A 21,471-nucleotide genomic window follows, 5' to 3' on the forward strand; every position below is an offset into this window, starting at 1 on the left:
TTCAGAATCATCGTGGACATAAAACTATTTCTCACGGGAAGATATATATATATATATATATATATATATATATATGCATTTTTTGGACATCTGGATTCAGCTATTTGCAAGGACCTGTGGATGGATTGCAGCATTTTATGTGGACTACAGGACTTATTTTTAGGAAGGTAATGATATGTATTTTATCTTTGTGGTAATTTCTGAGTTAATTTTTTGTATGTTTGGAGTCATATAAACCTTTAGCGCAAATACACATATATATTGCCAGTTGTATATCATGTTGTATATTATTCATTACATAGTGGAATGTGTTGAGAAGAATAAAACCTAAAAATTATCAACGTAAATCACAACTAATATCCCAAGAAGGTCTGGAGTTGGAATGATGCTCAAAATCAAAGTGGAAAATGAAGTTACAGGCTGATCCAACTTCAGTTGAAATGCCTCAAGACAAGGAAATGATGCTCAGTAGTGTGTGTGGCCTCCACGTGCTTGTATGACCTCCCTACAACACCTGGGCATGCTTCCGATGAGGCGGCAGATGGTCTCCTGAGGGATCTCCTCCCAGATCTGGACTAAAGCATCCGCAAACTCCTGGACAGTCTGTGGTGCAATGTGATGTTGGTGGATGGTGCGAGACATGATGTCCCAGATGTGTTCAATCGGGTTCAGGACTGGTGAACGGGCGGGCCAGTCCATAGCTTCAATGCCTTCATCTTTCAGAAACTGCTGACACACTCCAGCCACATGAGGTCTGGCATTGTCCTGCATTAGGATTAACCCAGAGCCAACCGCACCAGCATATGATCTCACAAGGGGTCTGAGGATCTCATCTTGGTACCTAATGGCAGTCAGGCTACCTCTGGCGAGGACATGGAGGGCTGTGCGGCCGTCCAAAGAAATGCCACCCCACACTATTACTGACCCACTGCCAAACCGGTCATGCTGAAGGATGTTAAAGGGAGCAGATTGCTCTCCACGGCATCTCCAGACTCTATCACGTCTGTCACATGTGCTCAGTGTGAACTTTCTTTCATCTGTGAAGAGCACAGGGTGCCAGTGGCGAATTTGCCAATCCCAGTGTTCTGTGGCAAATGCCAAGCGTCCTGCACGGTGTTGGGCTGTGAGCACAACCCCCATCTGTGGACGTTCGGTACTCAGACCTTTCTTATGGAGTTGGTTTCTAACCGTTTATGCAGACACATGCACATTGGTGGCCTGCTGGAGGTCATTTTGCAGGGCTCTGGCAGTGCTCCTTCTGTTCCTCCTTGCACAAAGGCTGAGATAGCGGTTCTGCTGCTAGTTTGTTGCCCTCCTATGGCCCCCTCCACATCTCCTGGTGTACTGGCCTGTCTCCTGGTAGCACCTCCAGCCTCTGGACAGTACGCTGACAGACACAGCAAACTTTCTTGCCACAGCTCACATTGATGTGCCATCCTGGATGAGCTGCACTACCTGAGCCACTCGTGTGGGTTCCAGAGTCCGTCTCGTGCTACCACGAGTGTGAAAGCACAATCAACATTCAAGGGTGACCAAGAGTGACATCAGCCAGAAAACATTGGTACTGAGATGTGGTCTGTGGTCCCCACCTGCAGAACCACTCCTTTATTGAGTGAGTCTTGATAATTGACAATAATTTCCATCTGTTGTCTATTCCATTTGCACAACAGCAGGTGAAATTGATTGTCAAACAGTGTTGCTTCCTAAGTGGAAACTTTGCTTTCACAGAAGTTTGATTTACTTGGAGTTATATTCTGTTGTTTAAGTGTTCCCTTTATTTTTTTGAGCAGTGTATATTTTTATGTATTTTTCTATAAAGGTATTTATTATTATTATTATTATTATTTATTTTTATAGCACCATTAATTCCATGGTGCTGTACATGAGAAAGGGGTTACATACAGGGTTATAAATATCGTTTACAGTAAACAAGTTTACAGTGACAGACTGGTACACAGGGTGGAGAGGACCCTGTCCTTGCGGACTTACATTCTATGGGTATGAATCACATACATTTTTTTTAAAATGACCATTAATACCACATACAAGGGACAAATACCATCACACCATGACCAGACCACATATTACCACCACATAGTGACCAAATAATACCAAATACAATGAACAAATACCGCTACACCATGACCAGATCACATATTACCACCACATAGTGGCTGAATACTCCAACACTGATCATTAATAGAAAATGAAACACAATACTGAGTGCCATTATACACAGGTGCTCTATATACAGTATAGTGCCAGTGTACAGTTAATACAGGGATCACCAGTGACATTATACACAGGACCTCTATATATAGTGTACAGTATATAGTGTCAGTGTACAGATAACACACTGACTTACCAGTGACGTCTCTAGCTGAAGTCCTTCATCTTTGCTTTTCTTTTTCATCCAGCACAGACCGCCATCACTTCTTCCAGCCAGGACTAATTTCTGCATAAAATAACACAGGTACCTAGAGCACCGCTTCCAAGCACATTCCCTACTTTTTCCCTTTCTTCTACTCTACATATCTAAAAACAGATGTGCACCCACCATTAATATAAAATTGGTTATTATGCAAACCACCATTTCAAATATAAATTATAATCCACCAATTAGCACCTGTACTCTTCCCCCAATTCATTACCAATCATTTCATTCTCAATGCCCCCACTATGTACCACCTGCTCTAACCCTAGCCCCAATTCATTTTATTTACATGCTCCTTCCAGCCCAATTCATTGTCATGTATTTCTCTTCCACCCTCTATTCATTTTAAACTGCTCTTCCCTAAATTCAATGCATCATTTACTCCCCCACATTCAAAATTCATCATTATCTGCTGTCCCCCAGATCATCGTTTGCTCTCCCCACCCCACACCTTCAATTCATCATTTTCTCTCCTCACCGCCACCTTCAATTCAATTGTTGTCCCTGTCCCTCACAGTCAATTCATCATTTGCAGTCCCCCTCAACCCCCACTTCATAATTTGCGGTCCCCCATCCCCTCCCCATCATAATAGTTTGCAGTCACCCTCCCCACTTTAATTTGCAGTCCCTGTTACTTCATCATTTGCAGTCCCCTATCTCCCTCTCACTTCATTTGCAGTCCCCCCTCAGACACACTTCATCGTGTACAGTCCCCGTCCCCCAGTTCATCATGTGCAGTCCCCCTCACAACCCCACTTCGTCATGTGCAGTCCCACTTCCATCACTTCATCATGTACAGTCCCCCTTACCCCATTTCATTATTTGCAGTCACCCTTACCCCTCACTTCATCATGTGCAGTCCCCCTTACCCCCACATCATGTGCATTCCCCCTTACCCCCACTTCATCATATGGAGTGCCCTTCCCACACTTCATCATGTGCAGTCCCCTTCCCCCCACTTCATCATGTGCAGTCCCCTTCCCCCACTCCATCATGCGCAGTTGCCTTTCCCCCAACTTCATCATGTGCATTCCCCCTTACCCCCACTTCATCATGTGGAGTGCCCTTCCCCCACTTCATCATGTGCAGTCCTCTTCCCCCACTACATCATGTGCAGTCACCTTTTCCCCTTACTTCATCATTTGCAGTCCCCTATCTCCCTTTCACTTCATCATTTGCAGTACCCCCTCAGACACACTTCATCATGTGCAGTCCCCCTCCCCCAGTTCATCGTGTGCATTCCCCCTCATCCCCTCACTTCATCATGTGCAGTCCCCCTTACCCCCCACATCATGTGCATTCCCCCTTACCCCCACTTCATCATTTGCAGTCCCCTTCCCCCACTTCATCATGTGCAGTCCCCCTTATTCCCACTTCATCATGTGCAGGCCCCCTTACCCCCACTTCATCATGTGCAGTCCCCTCCCCCCACTTCATTATTTGCAGTCCCCCTTACCCCCACTTCATCATGTGAAGTCCTCCTTACTCCCATTTCACCATGTGCAGTCTTCCTTACCCCCCACTATATCATATGCAGTCTCCCTCCCCCCACTTCATCATGTGCAGCCCCTCCCCCTACTTTATACTGTGAAGTCCCCCTCCCCACTTCATCATTTGCAGTCCCCCTTACAGTCCCATTTCATCACATGTAATCCTCCTCCTCCCCACACCCATTTAATTCATTTTATAAAGAAAACAAAAATGTTTTTCTTTACTTACCTCCCCTGAAGGCGCATCTATGCTTCACCTCACTGTAAGTACAGAGAAGGCGGAGGGAGCAGGAGCTGCGCAGCCGTCAAGGTTAGACAGCCTTGCACAGCTCCGAGAAAGCTCCCGGCCCAAGCGCCAATGTGTGCGCCACAGCGCACAGTACTTCAATCCACGATGGGGCCAGTGAGCAGAAGCACAAGAGCGGGGTCCCGGACCTGTGGGCCCCATTCTATAATGCTGCTCACTGGGCCCCATACAGCAGTAAGGACAGTAATGCACTGATGGTGGCCCTGGTTGCAGATGGGGCATTGCTTGGAAACAGGTTGGTTGGTGGCAAAGTTGAACAAATTTATGGCAGGGCTAGCCTTTGAATTTAAGGTAAGGGGTCTTAAGAATGAAACAAAGTCCTTTTTGGTCCTTTAAACCTTAAAGGGTTGGGAAAATGGCTGGAAGGTGGCAAACTGGAGGCATCCGGTTTCTTATGAATTGTTGTTGATTATAGGCAGTTAACTAATGTATGTTCATCACAAAGGGAGATAGGTCTTTTCAAATTGGATTTCTCGTTAGCCTTCATTGGAGTTCTTTGGGAGAGTTGGTTAGCACCTAAAGAGTTAAAAAAGGAGGACTTTTGAGAGAGGATGTGGATGTTTACAGCCATAGAGTCATGGTGTTCATTCGTTCATCAGAGACGGGTGTCATTAGAAAAGGTTACAAGGTGGTATTGTTTGAGGTTAGGGGTTCACTATTATGTTCGATGGGCTGTGTGAGTGAGTCCATGAGTTGGGGTGGTGTGCTGAATGCATCGCTGTTTGTTCATGCGGATGGTTCCTATTTATCTTGGTTTCAATCTGTGGCTTCTGAAGCATTGATTGGAAATAGGGGGCATTTCGTCAAAGGAGTATAGTGGGCAGCCAGGATGGGTTTGGTTGACGAATTGGTAAAGAGGATTGGGCATTGGGAATCTGTGAGATTTCGGTCCTATGTACGTCCAGCTTTGGTATAAAGCGAGGCAGGTGTGTTTTTTTATAGGGTTTAAACATGTTTTGTTGTTTTTGTTTTGTTACAGAAAGTGATCAACTGCTTGTGTGGATTATGGGACAGTTGTTTGTTTTCTGGGCTGCGCTGAAGGCGTCGATGCATCCCAATGGGCAGCAAACAGGCTTTTCAAGGGATGCGGCAGTTCTACTTTGGATTGGAAAATGGAGGATGGTCTGGAATCAATTATTCCCGGAGGTTTACAGTTTTGTGCATCTGGACCGAGCTTCGGATGTGCTGGTAATACACCTGGGTGGTAATCACCTAGGTAAGAGGCCATATAGAGAACTGTTTAAAGATATCAAGTTTGATTTATTAAGGCTCTGGGCAATGTTCCTGAGGGTGTTGGCAATTTGGTTGGATATAATTCCCAGGAAAGTTATATATGCCTATATGCCCCCAGTATCCCCAGGTAACTTGGTGGATGTTTTTCAATCGCAGGTTCTGAAAGATATAGAGGCCTTAATATACGAACCGCCTATAGAAAATCTCCAGTTAAAAGAAAAACGTGCCTTAGCGGAAATACGGGGTTGGTCTGATGTGACTGTCCGTGGGGCAGATAAAGGGGGAAGTGTAGTTTTGATGACAAGTGACTATTATAGAAAGGAGGCACTGAGGCAATTATCCGATGAGAGGACATATCTGAAACTAAAGGGGGATCCCACTTTAAAATTTAAGAATCTTTTACGCTCTTTGTTAAGATGTTATGTGGAAAAAAGGGTTTTCTCTTCTAAACAAGCCGAAAAGTTGTTACCAGAATTCCCGAGAAGACCGCATTGGTATCACATACCCAAACTGCATAAATCAGCAGAGGCCCCCCCTGGCCGTCCCATAGTGTCGGGGGTGGGCTCTCTGACTGAGCCTCTGTCCTCCTATATTGACTGGCTGCTGCGTCCCCTTTTGCGAGACATCCCTTCATACATCAAAGATACGGGAGATTTCTTAAAAATATTAAAAGGTTTCGAATGGCATGAATCATATGCCTTGACTTCGATTGATATCAAAAGTCTATATACAAGGATCCCACAAAAATTAGGGGTGGATACAGTCAGACACATTCAGGAGAACACACCCACAGGAAAAGATACTGTACAGTTTATTTGTGAGGGACTTTCTTTCATTTTGACGCACAATGCTTTCCAATTTGATAGCCAGTGGTACCTGCAGACGGTGGGTACCACTATGGGTACCCCCGTCGCATGTACCCTGGCTAACCTCTTTCTTGCCAGGTTGGAGGAGGAGTATATTTACTCCTCAAATAACCCTTTCCTTCGGCATATCAAGCTATATGCTAGATATGTCGACAACATTTTCATGGTGTGGGATGGGCACCAGGATACATTCACAGAGTTTGTGAGGTACCTGGGGACATCCAACACCATGAACATGGGGTTTACCTCGCAATTTGGAGGAGCCAGCCTGGTTTTTTTGGATGTGAAATTACATATTAATGAAGGGGGCATATCTACAGAAGTGTATCGAAAACCTTCTGCATCAAATTCTTTATTACATTTCAATAGTGCCCACCCGTCATATATGAAAAGATCATTGCCATACAGTCAATTTCTTAGGGTTAAGAGAATTAACAGTGATCCAACAGGGTTTGCACAGCAGTCAATTGATTTAGTAGACAGATTCAAAAAACGTGGGTATCCCCCCGCTGTTTTAAGTACTGCCTACAACAGGGCGGTTGCTACAGATGCCTCTGTTACCCCTCAAAAAAAGTGTGAAAAAAAGTTTGTGTTTAGTTTTAAGTTTGGCCCACTGGACAGTCACATCAGAACAGCTATCCGCAAAAACTGGCAGATCTTGCGACAAGACACTGATTTAAAAGAAATAGTGGATAGGGGACCTTTATTTGCCAGCCGCCGCAGCAGAAATATTAGGGACAGTATAGTCCGTAATCGTTTTGTGACAAACAAAAGTAATTGGCTCACAGATAGCATTCCCAAGGGAAATTTTAAATGCGGGGGCTGCAATTTCTGTAAATATCACTTCATTGGGGATAGAGTCAGAGTAGGTCATATACAACATAAAGTACGGGATTTTATATCCTGCAGGACCACTCATGTAGTCTATGTCCTTTTTTGTACATGCAGAAATTTTTACATCGGCAAAACAGTCCGCCCTCTATTTGTTCGTATTAGGGAGCATTTCAATTCCGTTAAAACGGGGAAGGGGGCTCCAAGATTAATAGATCATGTTCGTACTCACCATGGGAGTGATGTCCGGGTGCTTAGATTCGCTGGTTTAGAGCATGTCTCCCTCCCAGAGGGAGGAGGTGATTTGAATCGCCTTCTGTTACGCAGAGAGGCTAGATGGATTCTGCGCACAGAGGCAGCGGGACCATCTGGCCTGAATGAAAAAGTTGATATGTCCGTTTTTTTGTAACAGGTTCACCATCAGCCTTTGATGTTTAATTTTGTCTTATTTATTGTGCATGGGTTTGTTTGTTTTTAAATTGCACTCGTTTTTTTAAATGTAATTGTGTTCATGTTTTGAGCAAGGTAAGGGAGGTGCTTGCGACCCAGGTGGGTCTATATAACACTCCCCGGATCTCATCAGCATGTGGACCCGTTGAAGTGCCGTCTAGCACGAAACGGCCGTTGTCCGTAGTTGACTTTATCCCTCCCTGCTCTCTACTTTTTAAGAATGTCCAAATAAAGTGATTCAAAGCTCCTCCAGGGTAAGTGCGCTCCTCTTTTCTTCAATTGTTCTACAGACATACAATACATTGCAATCAAACAAAGACTAACTGACCCAGTATGCAAAATGTAATGCTGGAAGGGCAGAAAATGAACCCTGAAATCTGAAGACTGAACATTATCTGTGTGCACTTGATCAGGAAGATTCAATACATTATGGAGCTGCTGCTTCCCCTATCTACTCTAACTGGTCAGGAAACTTAGCAGCCCAGGTTAAAGGGAATTTGTCAAAAAAAATCAATCCTTCTAGGTGCCCATGTGGGCATATAAGTCATAGAAAGCGGAATAAAATCATACCTTGATATCTGCCATCCGATGTCTTATTCCCAAGAAATCCATGTTTTTCTTATATGTAAATGAGCTGTTAACATCTATGAGCCAAACACTGATCTGCATGAGAATCTGTGTTCAGAGATTATTTTTAGTGAAAGGGGATGTTACCAGTATGAGACAAGTAATAACTGACAGTCTAATCTCTTGATCTACATGTCTCACACTAGTAATGCCATCTCATTAAAAACAAAATCTGGATGCAGATTCTCAAGAGATCAGTGTCCGTTCCATAGCCCTAAACAGCTCATTTACATCATAAGAAAAACATGGATATCTTTGGAATAAGACTTAAGATTGTAGATATCAAGATTAGTGATGGACGAGCACTAAAATGCTCGGGTGCTTGCTCCTGGGGTCGAGCATATTGGAATACTCGGGTACTCGACTCGAGCAACGAGCCCCATGTAAGTCTATGGGAGACCCGAGCATTTTTGCTGCAGCCCCCTCGCCGGTCTTTAGAGGGACTATAAATTGTGGAAATCGATGGGAACAGTGCTCAAATGACATGGGGACTTCATGTGGAAGACCCCTGGAAGCATTTGTGACTCCCAAGTCACTGATGTGAACAATGTTGTCAGAGACTTACACCACTTTTACAGACCACAATAAAACTTACAAAAACGAAACCAATGGATTTTCCTGGGAAATATGTAAAGGAACATCTTTTCCAGGGTAATGACTTGTATATAAGGCAAAACCTTGGGCTATGCTCACACCTAGCGTTTTTGATGCATTTTTTTACTTAAGCATTGCTTTCAACCAAGACAAATGCATTCACTGGGAAATGTCATTTTAACATTTTACAACCTTATCCGGCCATGTGGTGTGTGACAAATCATCAGACACATCAGCAACTAACAGAATGATTTTTAACAAGGAAAAATGCAAAGTACTACATCTGGGCAATAAAAATGAAAAAAGCATATACCGAATGGGAGGGAAAGGGCTAAGCAATAGCACATGTGAAAAAGACTTGGGTATACTAATAGATCATAAACTGAACATGAGTCAACAGTGTGATGCAGCAGCAAAAAATGGCAAATGCAATTCTGGGATGTATTACCAGAAGCATACAGTCTAGATCACGCAAAGTCATTATTGCCCTTTACTCCTCTTTGGTCAGACCTCATCTGGAATACTGTGTCCAGTTTTGGGCACCAGATTTTAAAAAAGACATCAACAAACTGGAGCAAGTTCAGAGAAGAGCGACCAGAATGGTGACCGGTCTGCAAACCATGTCCTATGAGGAATGGTTACAGGATCTGGGAATGTTTAGCTTGCAGAAAAGAAGACTTAATAGCAATCTACAAATATCTCAAGGGCTGTCACATTATTATTTTTCTATAACTAAGGGGGTGATAAAGGGGGTTTTATTTACTATTTATAGCGGGTTTTTTTATCGGGTTTTGTTGTTTGGCAGCTGTCACACGCTAAAAGACACTTTTTATTGCAAAAAATAGTTTTTTCATCACCACATTTTGAGAGCTATAATTTTTCCATATTTTGGTCCACAGTGTCATGTGAGGTCTTGTTTTTCGTGGGACGAGTTGACGTTTCTATTGGTACCATTTTTGGGCACATGACCTTTTTTTATTGCTTTTTATTCCAATTTTTGTGAGGTAGAATGAACAAAAAACAGCAATTTATGAATTTCTTTTGGTGGGGGGTGTTTATACCATTCTGCGCTTGGTAAAATTGATAAGGCAGTTTAATTCTTCGGGTCAGTACAATGACAGCGATACCTCATTTATAGAATTTTTTTATGTTTTGGCAATTTATACAATAAAAACTATTTTATATAAAAAATAATTATTTTTGCATCGCTTTATTCTGAGAGCTATAACTTTTTTTTTTTTCGCTGTTGACTGTTGTGAATTCTGCTTTTGGGCTCCCTCCGGTGGTTGTAAGTGGTAATGCAGTTGCCCCTGAGTTGCAGTCCTGGTCAGGTGTATCTGCTGATTGCAGTTCTGACTGGGATATTTAGGCATGTAGGATTCATTAGTCCTTGCCAGTTGTCAATTGTTGTTGGGAGGTGTTGGACCTCTGCTTGGTTCCTCCTGCCTTTCTGCCAAATCAGCAAAGATAAGTGTCTGGGTTTTTTTTCCTGTGGCACACATGCTATGTGCTTCACAATTCAGTGCTATTCTTTGTGTTTTCTTGTCTAGCTTAGATTGTGTCAGTATTTTCTCAGTCTTGTTGGATTCTCTGGAGTGACAGATATACATTCCATGTCTTTAGTTAGATTGTGGAACTTTTTGTATTATCTGCTGTGGATATTTTTGGAAGGGTTTTAATACTGACCGCTTAGTAGTCTGTCCTATCCTTTCCTATTTAGCTAGAGTGGCCTCTTTTGCTAAATCCTGTTTTCTACCTGCGTGTGTCTATTCTTCTCCTACTCACAGTCATTATTCGTGGGGGGCTGCCTATCCTTTGGGGGTCTGCTCTGAGGCAAGGTAGCATTCCTATTTCCATCTATAGGGGTATTTAGTCCTCCGGCTGTGTCGAGGTGTCTAGGGTATGTTAGGTACACCCCACGGCTACTTCTAGTTGCTGTGTTAATTCAGGATTTGCGGTCAGTACAAGTTCCACCGACTCCAGAGAAAGTTTCATGCGGCTCCAAGGTCACCAGATCATAACAGTACAACTGGCCCATAATGAGTTAAATGCATCTCAGAAGAAGGGAAGAAAGGTGTTGAGCCATTTTTTTTTCTGTAGTCTGTTTTGTCTTTTCTTCCCTCTTTATTTATTGGTGGCTGAGGAGTCTTGTGCCAGCATGGATGTTCAGGAATTAGCTTCTCGTGTAGACCAGCTTGCTGCTAGGGTACAGGGTATTTCTGATTATATTGTTCAGACTCCTGCTTTAGAGCCGAAGATTCCTACTCCTGATTTGTTTTTTGCTGATAGGTCCAAATTTTGGGGTTTTAAAAACAATTGTAAACTGTTTTTTGCTCTGAGACCGCGATCCTCCGGTGATTCCATTCAGCAGGTTAAAATTGTCATCTCCCTGCTGCATGGCGATCCACAGGATTGGGCATTTTCCCTGGAATCTGGGAATCCGGCCTTGTTTAATGTAGATTCCTTTTTTCAGGCGTTAGGATTATTATATGATGAACCGAATTCTGTGGATCAAGCGGAGAAAACCTTGTTGGCCCTGTCTCAGGGTCAAGAGGCCGCAGAATTGTATTGTCAGAAATTTAGAAAATGGTCTGTGTTGACTAAATGGAATGATGATGCTTTGGCGGCAATTTTCAGAAAGGGTCTTTCTGAATCCGTTAAAGATGTTATGGTGGGGTTTCCCACGCCTTCCGGTCTGAGTGAATCTATGTCTCTGGCCATTCAGATTGATCGGCGCTTGCGGGAGCGTCAAACTGTGCGCGCTGTGGCGTCGTCCTTAGAGCAAAGTCATTGTGGCGACGCTTCTCATGTCATTTCAGTCTGCCCTAAGCGGACAAAAAGGATCGTTAGTTCATTTACTATCAGTAGTGTACAACCTAAATTTCTGTTATCGGTGTCCTTGATCTGCTCATTGTCATCATTTTCTGTCATGGCATTTGTGGATTCAGGCGCCGCCTTGAACTTAATAGATTTTGAGTTTGCCAGGCATTGTGGTTTTCCCTTGCAGCCTTTGCAGAACCCTATTCCTTTAAGGGGGATTGATGCTACACCTTTGGCTAAAAATAAGCCCCAGTTTTGGACACAGGTCTCCATGCACATGGCGCCAGCCCATCAAGAAGATTGTCGATTTCTGGTGTTGCATAATTTGCATGATGTTATCGTGCTGGGTTTCCCGTGGTTGCAGGTACATAATCCTGTGTTGGATTGGAAATCTATGTCTGTGACTAGTTGGGGTTGTCAGGGGGTTCATAATGATGTTCCTTTGATGTCCATCTCCTCTTCTTCCTCTTCCGAAATTCCAGAGTTTTTGTCTGATTTTCAGGATGTATTCGATAAGCCCAAGTCCAGTTCCCTTCCACCGCATAGGGACTGTGATTGTGCGATTGACTTGATTCCAGGCAGTAAGTTTCCTAAGGGCCGACTTTTCAACCTGTCTGTGCCTGAACATACCGCCATGCGGAGTTATGTTAAGGAGTCTTTGGAGAAAGGGCATATTCGGCCATCTTCTTCACCGTTGGGAGCAGGTTTTTTATTTGTTGCTAAGAAGGATGGCTCCTTGAGACCTTGTATTGATTATCGCCTCTTGAATAAGATCACGGTCAAGTTTCAATACCCTTTACCTTTGCTTTCCGATTTGTTTGCTAGGATTAAGGGGGCTAGTTGGTTTACGAAGATTGACCTTCGGGGGGCATATAATCTTGTTCGTATTAAGCAGGGTGATGAATGGAAAACTGCATTTAATACGCCCGAAGGCCATTTTGAATACCTTGTGATGCCATTCGGGCTCACTAACGCTCCATCTGTTTTTCAATCCTTCATGCACGATATCTTCCGGACTTATATTGATAAATTCTTGATTGTATATTTGGACGATATTTTGATTTTTTCCGATGATTGGAAGTCTCATGTGGAACAGGTCAGGATGGTATTTCAGATCCTTCGTGACAATGCCTTGTTTGTGAAGGGGTCTAAGTGTCTCTTTGGGGTGCAGGTTTCTTTTTTGGGCTTTATTTTTTCTCCCTCATCTATGGAAATGGATCCGGTTAAGGTTCAGGCCATTCATGATTGGATTCAACCCACATCCGTGAAGAGCCTTCATAAATTTATGGGTTTTGCAAATTTTTATCGCCGTTTCATTGCTAACTTCTCCAGCGTGGTTAAACCCTTGACTGACTTGACGAAAAAAGGCGCTGATGTGGCAAATTGGTCCTCTGCGGCTGTCTCTGCCTTTCAGGAGCTTAAACGCCGATTTACTTCTGCTCCGGTGTTGCGCCAACCAGATGTTTCTCTTCCATTTCAGGTTGAGATTGATGCTTCTGAGATTGGGGCAGGGGCCATTTTGTCTCAGAGGGATTCTGTTGGTTCTTTGATGAAACCGTGTGCTTTCTTCTCCCGCAAGTTTTCGCCTGCTGAACGCAATTATGATGTCGGCAATCGGGAGTTGTTGGCTAGGAAGTGGGCATTTGAGGAGTGGCGACATTGGCTTGAGGGAGCTAAGCACCGTATTGTGGTCCTGACCGATCATAAGAATTTGATTTACCTCGAGTCTGCCAAACGGCTGAGTCCTAGACAGGCTCGATGGTCCTTGTTTTTTTCCCGTTTTGATTTCGTGGTTTCGTATCTTCCGGGTTCTAAGAATATTAAGGCTGATGCCCTTTCTAGGAGTTTTTTGCCTGATTCTCCTGAGGTCCTTGAACCGGTCGGCATTCTGAAAGAAGGGGTGGTCCTTTCTGCCATTTCCCCTGATTTACGGCGGGTTCTTCAGGAATTTCAGGCTGATAGACCTGACCACTGTCCTGTGGGGAAATTGTTTGTTCCTGACAGATGGACTAGTAGAGTGATTTCTGAGGTTCACTGTTCTGTGTTGGCTGGTCATCCTGGTATTTTTGGTACCAGAGATTTGATTGGTAGGTCCTTTTGGTGGCCTTCGTTGTCACGTGATGTGCTTTCTTTTGTGCAGTCCTGTGGGACTTGTGCGCGGGCCAAGCCTTGTTGTTCCCGTGCTAGTGGGTTACTTTTGCCATTGCCGGTCCCTGAGAGGCCCTGGACGCATATTTCTATGGATTTTATTTCTGATCTTCCGGTTTCCCAGAGGATGTCGGTTATCTGGGTTGTTTGTGACCGGTTTTCTAAGATGGTTCATTTGGTGCCTTTGCCTAAATTGCCTTCCTCTTCAGAGTTGGTTCCATTGTTTTTTCAGCATGTGGTTCGTTTGCATGGTATTCCGGAGAATATTGTGTCCGACAGAGGTTCCCAGTTTGTTTCTAGGTTTTGGCGGGCCTTTTGTGCTAGGCTGGGCATTGATTTGTCTTTTTCTTCTGCATTTCCTACTCAGACAAATGGCCAGGAGGATAATTCTTGGGTTTTTGCTTCTGATGTCCATGCTGCTGATTTGGTTCATGCTTTTCATCTGGCTCGTCCTGATCAGCCTGGGGGCTCTGGTGAGGGTTTGGTGACCCCTCCTCAAGGGGGGGGTACTGTTGTGAATTCTGCTTTTGGGCTCCCTCCGGTGGTTGTAGGTGGTAATGCAGTTGCCCCTGAGTTGCAGTCCTGGTCAGGTGTATCTGCTGATTGCAGTCCTGACTGGGGTATTTAGGCGTGCAGGATTCATTAGTCCTTGCCAGTTGTCAATTGTTGTTGGGAGGTGTTGGACCTCTGCTTGGTTCCTCCTGCCTTTCTGCCAAATCAGCAAAGCTAAGTGTCTGTTTTTTTTTTCCTGTGGCACACATGCTATGTGCTTCACAATTCAGTGCTATTCTTTGTGTTTTCTTGTCCAGCTTAGATTGTGTCAGTATTTTCTCAGTCTTGTTGGATTCTCTGGAGTGGCAGATATACATTCCATGTCTTTAGTTAGATTGTGGAACTTTTTGTATTATCTGCTGTGGATATTTTTGGAAGGGTTTTAATACTGACTGCTTAGTAATCTGTCCTATCCTTTCCTATTTAGCTAGAGTGGCCTCTTTTGCTAAATCCTGTTTTCTACCTGCGTGTGTCTATTCTTCTCCTACTCACAGTCATTGTTCGTGGGGGGCTGCCTATCCTTTGGGGGTCTGCTCTGAGGCAAGGTAGCATTCCTATTTCCATCTATAGGGGTATTTAGTCCTCCAGCTGTGTCGAGGTGTCTAGGGTATGTTAGGCACACCCCACGGCTACTTCTAGTTGCGGTGTTAGTTCAGGATTTGCGGTCAGTACAGGTTCCACCGACTCCAGAGAAAGTTTCATGCGGTTCCAAGGTCACCAGATCATAACAGTTGACACTGTATGGTGGCTTCTTTTTTGCGGGACAAGATTACGTTTTCAGCGGTACCATGTTTATTTATATCCATCTTTTTAATTGCGTGTTATTCCACTTTTTGTTCGGCGGTATGATGATAAAGCATTGTTTTTTGCCTTGTTTTTTGCCTTGTTTTTTATTTATTTTTTACGGTGTTCACTGAATGGGTTAACTAGTGGGACAGTTTTATAGGTCAGGTCATTACGGACTCGGCTATAATAAATACTCTTAGTGTGTTGTTTTTAATTTACATAAAGATATGGATTTAATAGAACAATATTTATTTTTTTTTTTCTTTATTTATTATTTTTACAAAATATTTTTCACAGTATAATATTTTTTTCTTTACTTTTTAGCATTGTCCCAGGGTGGGACATCACTGTATAGTGTCAGATCGCTGATCTGACACTTTGCAGAGCACTGTGTCAGATTAGCGATCTGACAGGCAGTGCAGGAGGCTTTCCGGCACCTGCTCTAAGCAAGCACTGGGAAGCCACCTTCCTGCAGGACCTGGAAGAACCCAGCGGATTTCTTGGGAGGAGAACAGAGGAGACCCTCGGAACAATTTACATCGCTTTGTTCTGGGGGTCTCAGGGGAGCCCCCTCCCTGCGCGATGCTTCCCTATGCCACCGGAACGCTGCGATCTTGTTTGATCGCAGTGCTCCAGGGGTTAAAGTGCCGGGAGCGGTCTGTGACCGCTCCTGGCACTTAGTACCAGATGTCAGCTGTGATAATCATATGGACAGAATAGTACATCCAATGGCAGAAAGGGGTTAAATGGAGTACAATATTTTCAATGATCACTATAAATGGCTGAATTTGAAGCGAACTTATATGTGATCCATGTGAAGGAAAACCCCAGTTTAAAATATCTGGCCTGTAGGTAGCTATTTTTTTTCAGCAAACTGGTGTCAATAACTTGCCTAAGACACTGCAACAAAATTTACATTGATTGACTGCACTGATACACGATCCGTGTGGCGGACAAACCCCAGTGTAAAATATCTGGCCAGTTAGTTCTGAACTTGTGTCCAAACCCCGAGCGTCCAAGCTCGGGGTTTGGAAGCAAGTTTGTGTCATCTCCAGCCCCAAAATCGTACTTTACAGAAAAACTTGGGCGATCATCGGGGGGGTTCACCCATCACTACTAAGTGTCTCAATTTCTCATTATCCAGAGCAGTATTGCTATTCACATTTCATATATTGCATGTCTACATGCTTTAGCATGATAGAATGCAACTTCTTTTGTACATTGTATATGGAGGTGGCTGCTCCTATTATGTACCTGTTCACATTAGCTTGGAAGTGCCAGTCAGTCTTTTGTTATTTACAGATGACACTCATGTCATAGGTTGCCAACCCCTGCTCTAAAGAATAGAAAAATGATTATACTTAATGAGAATGAGATACAGGCAAAATTAATCAGCTCATTACTGTATATATTACATATTATTTTTAGTGACTGTATTTCAGCATGTTGTGGACAGATAGACAAGCAAACACCTAAACACATATATGCCAAGCCAACTGTCTTGAGTTTTTAGAAACCATCCAAGTAAATATGTGTTACACAAATCCCCAAATTGCCAGTGGTACAGATGGCACAGATAAAGAGATAAAAAGTCAGTAGCACCATACACAAGTTAGGCTACTTTCACACTAGTGTCGTGCACTGCACGTCGCAATGGTCATTGTGGAGAAAAAACGCATCCTGCAAAGTTGCCCGCAGGATGCGTTTTTTCTCCATAGACTTTTATTAGTGACGTATTGCGACGCAGTGCCACACGTCGCAACCGTCGTGCGACGGTTGCGTCATGTTTTGGCGCACCGCCGGCACAAAAAAACGTTACATGTAACTTTTTTTGTGCGTCTAGTCCACCATTTTCGACTGCGCATGTGCAGCCGAAACTCCGCCCACTCCTCCCCGGACCTTGCAATGGCGCAGCGGAAGCGTCTTAAGACTGCTTCCGCTGCCCACGTCGGGCATTTATTTCACAGTATGCGTCAGTACGTCGGGCCAAAGCAGCGCGATGGCCCCGTACCGACGCTAGTGTGAAAGCAGCCTTAGGCTACTTTCACACTAGCGTCGGGCTCGGCCCGTCGCTGTGCGTCGGGCCGACGTTCCCGACGCTAGCGTTGTCTTCGCCGCACAACGGGGGCAGCGGATGCATTTTTCCAGCGCATCCGCTGCCCCATTGCGAGGTGCGGGGAAGTGCGGGGAGGTGGGGGCGGAGTTCCGGCCGCGCATGCGCGGTCGGAAAAAGCAGACCGTCGTGAGCAAAAAACGTTACATGTAGAGTTTTTTGCTCCCGACGGTCCGCCACTGCATGACGCATCCGTCGCACGACGGGGGCGACGTGTGGCAATCCGTCACAATGCGTCGCTTAATTTTAATCAATGGTGAAAAAACGCATCCTGCAAACACTTTTGCAGGATGCGTTTTTTCGGCAAAACGACGCATTGTGACGGAATGCAGTTAACGCTAGTGTGAAAGTAGCCTAGGCTACTTTCACACTTGCGTTTTTTGGAATCCGTCATTTTTTGTGAATGCAGGATCCTGCAAAAAAATTTGCAGGATCCTGCATTTTCCCATAGACTTATTATAGTATAGTATAGTATAGTATATAGTATTAGCGGCGGATTGTGACGGATGTCCACCCGTTTCATCCGTCGTGCACTGGATCCGTCGTAAAATAGCGGTCCATCGTGCAGAGAAAACGTTCATAGTAGTGTTTTTTGTGCACGTCGGAAAATCGGTCAGCGACGCATCCTGCGCTGCCCGTCATCGGCTACAATGGAAGCCTATGGACACAGGATGCGTCGCTGACCGTCACACACAGGAATCCAGCGACGTATCACGTTTTTCCCCTCTGAGCATGCCTGGAAGGATTTTCAAGTCCGGGAAAGTCTCTCTCTCTCTCTCTCGTCCCCAGACATTTAATTCTCGGAATTTTTTTCCCTATTTTCGGGACATCCGTCGATACGTCATTTTGCTGTACAACGACGGACAGCAGAAAACACAAGTGTTAAAGTAGACTAAGAGACTTCTGAGGCTAGAGAAAGATACATGGATGATAGTGAGCACCAAACACAAATAAAGCATTCCTTACCACTCCTTCAGGATCTACCAACAGGAGATGTTTAGGCTGTCCTCTGTGCATGCCGGTCAGGACATACTGGCCAGGATTAGTAATGCTGTCTCTAACCAAGAAGTCACCATCTCTTTGCAGAAGTTTCTCTGCTTCCCTCCTGCTCATTTTACCCTGGTACCATGGTTCTCCTTTCAGTTGTTCTTCTGTGGGGGCAACTGGTGCTCTCCTGGTTGGAGGACTTGGCCATTGATCTTCTAACTTTTGGGACACAGATAAACTAGATTCATGAAGTTTTAGAGCATCTTCAAATGGTCCTGGTGAAAAAAATTGAAATCTGTTAAAATAATGTCTTAATTATTTGGTCAGTGAGCTAAATTTTTCCCAAACCACACGATAATGTCTGCTAAGGTCTTATAAGACACATTGTGCTTAGCAATTAAAATTGTTATCTTGTTACCATTTGTTGTATCTCTTTAATGTTGTCTTTTTACAATTTATTTTGGTAGAAGATCACCTACCCTTATGTACCATGTTAGAGGGATTCTGTAAGCAGGTTCATGCTTACCAATCTGAGGTCAGCATAAAATAGGGAGACACATTAATTCCAGTGCTGGGTCACTTACTGGGCTTCTTTCTTGAGGGGCGCAAGACACATAAGGGAAATGCTCTATATATAGAATAGCTCAAGAACATCAGCACAAAAGTACAAAAAAATCAATAGAACAAAACTGAAACCTGCCACCACACACATGTGGCACACATTTTGCCAATGGCCTCATAAGCTACAGCAGATAAAACACTGTTTTATCAAAGCTACAACAAAGAGCAGTCTAAAAACATGTCCCGTGGGAATCCTGTGAGCCACTCCCCCTCACTAAAGACTAGATAGAACGCATTTTTACAATGTGAACAATTCCTTGTAAAGACCATAAAATAGTAGAACTAAATAAAAATGCTCGTATCTCTGGAACCATATGGTTTTTATAAAAAAGAAAGAAAAAATGGAATATTCAGGGGAGAAGTTGGGGATAAAATAAGAGCAAACACTGACCACTTTTGAACTGGTGACAAGTCTTCTTTAATTTGAACCTGTCACTTGCGCAAATGGAGCGGCCCCCAGACGCAGGACAACGGGGTACTCGGATCAGGGTCTCTCGGTTCTGAGGATGTCACAGTGGCCCGACCCGGTACGTGGTCCTGCTAAAGGGCACCCAATAAAAGGTGTACGTGGTGGTGTAGGGCGCAGTAAATAACGAGAACACAGGGTTGCAGTCTCTTTACCTCTTTACTGAAGGCTTCGGCTGTCATGATCTCTGCAGGCAGAGATCATAGCAAGCCTATAGAGGGACAAGCTCTCGGAAGATGGAACTATACTGACCATGAACTAAGCCTGCCGCGCAACTAGAAATAGCCAGGTAGCATTTCCTATTTATCGCTAGATGCCCAGCTCTGGCCTAAGACCTAAATAGCTAGCAGAGGGAAATATAAGACCTGGCTCACCTCTAGAGAAATATTCCAAAGAAGACAGTAGCCCCCCACATATAATGACGGTGAGTTCAGATGAAACAACAAACGCAGCAGGAAAATAGTCTTAGCAAATTTGAGGTCCGCTTACTAGATAGCAGAAGACAGATAGTATACTTTCATGGTCAGCAGAAAAACACTAACAAAACACCATCCAGAGATTACCTTAAACTCTGGCATTAACTCATAACGCCAGAGTAGCAATCCCTGATCAACGAGAGCTTTCCAGACACAGTAACAAAACTTCAGCTGTGAACTGGAACAAATAGGCAAAACAAAACATGGACAAAAGTCCAACTTATCTAGTAGTTGTCTAGAAGCAGGAACAAGCACTGAGAGGCATCAGATAACATTGTTGACCGGCAAGAAACCACCAGAGAAATGAGCTTAAATAGCGACACCCACTACTGATGGAACCAGGTGAAACAGGAAGGAGGATGACAAGTCCAATTCCACAAGCGGCCACCGGGGGAGCCCAGAATCCAAATTCACAACAGTACCCCCCCCTCAAGGAGGGGGCACCGAACCCTCACCAGATCCACCAGGGCGACCAGGATGAGCCCTATGGAAGGCACGAACAAGATCAGAAGCATGAACATCAGATGCATTGACCCAAGAATTATCCTCCTGGCCGTAACCCTTCCAGTTGACCAGATACTGGAGTCTCCGTCTGGAAACACGAGAGTCCAAAATTTTCTCCACAACGTACTCCAACTCACCCTCAACCAACACCGGAGCAGGAGGCTCAACTGAAGGTACAACAGGTACCTCATACCTGCGCAATAACGACCGATGAAAAACGTTATGAATGGAAAAGGACGCAGGGAGGTCCAAACGGAAAGAAACAGGATTAAGAATCTCCAATATTCTATAAGGGCCGATGAACCGAGGTTTAAACTTAGGAGAAGAGACCCTCATAGGGACAAAACGAGAAGACAACCACACCAAATCTCCAACACAAAGCCGAGAACCAACACGACGATGACGGTTGGCAAAACGCTGAGTCTTCTCCTGGGACAACTTCAAATTGTCCATAACCTGCCCCCAGATGTGATGCAATCTCTCCACCACCGCATCCACTCCAGGACAATCCGAGGATTCCACCTGACCGGAGGAAAATCGAGGGTGAAACCCCGAATTACAGAAAAACGGGGACACCAAGGTGGAAGAGCTGGCCCGATTATTGAGGGCGAACTCTGCCAATGGCAAAAAAGCAACCCAATCATCCTGGTCAGCAGAGACAAAACACCTCAGATATGTCTCAAGGGTCTGATTAGTCCGCTCGGTCTGGCCATTAGTCTGAGGGTGAAAAGCAGATGAAAAAGACAAATCTATGCCCATCCTAGCACAGAATGCCCGCCAAAATCTAGACACAAATTGGGTACCTCTGTCAGAAACAATATTCTCAGGAATACCGTGCAATCGGACAACATTCTGAAAAAACAGAGGAACCAACTCAGAAGAAGAAGGCAACTTGGGCAGAGGAACCAAATGGACCATTTTAGAGAAACGGTCACAGACCACCCAGATGACAGACATCTTCTGGGAAACAGGCAGATCAGAAATAAAATCCATCGAGATGTGTGTCCAAGGCCTCTTAGGAATAGGCAATGGCAACAACAGTCCGCTAGCCCGAGAACTACAAGACTTGGCCCGAGCACAAACGTCACATGACTGCACAAAGACTCGCACATCTCGTGACAGGGAAGGCCACCAGAAGGATCTTGCCACCAAATCCCTGGTACCAA

At 44.4% G+C, this 21,471-nt stretch overlaps 1 protein-coding gene across 1 annotated transcript in view; it reads right to left on the bottom strand.

The window, feature by feature from the left end:
- Positions 1–21,471, bottom strand: part of SHC2 (SHC adaptor protein 2) — a 254,964-nt gene that overhangs the window by 56,595 nt on the left and 176,898 nt on the right. Inside the window, exon 11 of the mRNA XM_077253964.1 lies at positions 18,218–18,513. Within this exon, the coding sequence (XP_077110079.1) occupies positions 18,218–18,513 (296 nt within the window). The remainder of the gene's footprint in view (positions 1–18,217; positions 18,514–21,471) is intronic.

This window comes from Ranitomeya variabilis, chromosome 1 (genome assembly GCF_051348905.1).
Source record: "Ranitomeya variabilis isolate aRanVar5 chromosome 1, aRanVar5.hap1, whole genome shotgun sequence".
Classification (NCBI taxonomy): domain Eukaryota; kingdom Metazoa; phylum Chordata; class Amphibia; order Anura; family Dendrobatidae; genus Ranitomeya; species Ranitomeya variabilis.